Source organism: Rhagoletis pomonella, unplaced genomic scaffold, assembly GCF_013731165.1.
Source record: "Rhagoletis pomonella isolate Grant_MI unplaced genomic scaffold, Rhpom_1.0 Rhpom_scaffold_00012, whole genome shotgun sequence".
Taxonomy (NCBI): domain Eukaryota; kingdom Metazoa; phylum Arthropoda; class Insecta; order Diptera; family Tephritidae; genus Rhagoletis; species Rhagoletis pomonella.
This window is the reverse complement of record NW_023458566.1, coordinates 2,422,177-2,423,568: the sequence shown is the minus strand read 5'-3', so window position 1 is coordinate 2,423,568 and position 1,392 is coordinate 2,422,177. Positions and strand designations below refer to the sequence as shown.

Sequence of the window (1,392 nt, the reverse complement as noted above, 5' to 3'; positions counted from 1 at the left end):
TGGTTTATTTTTGTATGCTAAAGAAATTTTTGATCTTCTCTTTTGGGAAAAAAATAGGTTTGCGTGGTGTAAAACGTGATCTGTTAATAATGCTTACAAAATGTAATAATAAGGCATGCCAAGATGTGCTCAACAAATATGAAATCGGCAAGCTTGATGCTAACGGTATACATTACGATCAGGTAAGCGTAGCAATCGGTACACACAACTTTTTTTCCAGTTATTCTTTCATATGCTCACAAAAAAAAAAAATAGTGTAAATATGTGGCGCTTTTTGCCTTTGAACTAGAAGGAAGTAAAAAAGTTGAAAAATTCTCGTATCACTTTTACGAAGATATTTACCATTACAAACCTTTTCGATGGTAGAGTGAATAGAGGCACCTCGTGGAAAGGCGGGGTATTGCCTACGCATACGAGGTGTGACTAAATTGGCGCTTAACAGCGACCTCCTAGCAAATGACCGAATTGGTTTTATTCACTAGTAAATACGAGATTCCCAAAACAACTAGTTCAGACATTGTTAAATACTAAGGCCTAATCGGAGATAGGAAACTGTTGTGGAAATCAAACCTTAAGGAAAGAGTGAGTAATTCGAAAGTTGCCTTATATTGGGAGCAGGGAGTCATAGTCAAAAGATGAAAATCGCAAGAGAGAGAGCTTCACTAGTTTCGCAGCTAGAACGCGTACAACGAACTGCCTTAATTGGTTATTGTTGTTGTTTTAACAGCATACGAATTCCCCTAAGAGTTTTTGGGTAGTGATGCTGGAGCCACAGTCCTTGGCCAAATTTAAATCTGGGTCGGACTGTTGTGGTTGGTATTAGTTGTTGCATTATGGACCACTCCACGCACGCCAAACTCCCAATTGCGTCGGAATTTATTCTAATTAGAGTTATATGCGCGCCACGCTATGGTGCCAATGCGAAAAATTGCAGGGCTGATGAGTTGGCGAAATAGCAAATAGCATGTTTGACCCAAGGTGGATCGGTGGCGGCCAAAGCAGCTCTCCCTATTTGAGTGGTTCTAAGCTCTTGCAAGTATAAGATTAAAGTAACTTGGCTCATACTTTTATAACCAGCCCTGAAGAACTTTCGGATATTGATATTAGCCACCTTCGTAATTTTCCTGGCCTTTCATCGATTGATTACCGTTCCAAATCACGTGGCATCACAAAGGTTAATGTCAATAATGGCCACAACCGCGGGCAGCTATCGCAACCTTACCTAATTTAAACTCGCTGATTGAAGAACAAGATTTCAGGAGCTCCAATTCGGCAAACTTTTTTGGGCAGAAAATAATCGTTAATTTAAGCAATTTATTTTTAAACCTGACAATAATAAAATACAAAAAAATGATTCGCAACTTATTAGGGATTTTTCGAACTTATTGGGAT

The 1,392-nt window shown here is 38.9% G+C and overlaps 1 protein-coding gene across 5 annotated transcripts in view; it reads left to right on the top strand.

The window, feature by feature from the left end:
* Positions 1 to 1,392, top strand: part of LOC118747677 (prominin-like protein) — a 52,552-nt gene that overhangs the window by 25,651 nt on the left and 25,509 nt on the right. The window contains exon 7 of one of the 5 annotated variants that reach the window (XM_036481739.1): positions 58 to 182. The exons of the other annotated variants lie outside the window; for them this stretch is intronic. Within the exon in view, the coding sequence (XP_036337632.1) occupies positions 58 to 182 (125 nt within the window). The remainder of the gene's footprint in view (positions 1 to 57; positions 183 to 1,392) is intronic. 5 annotated transcript variants of the gene reach the window in all.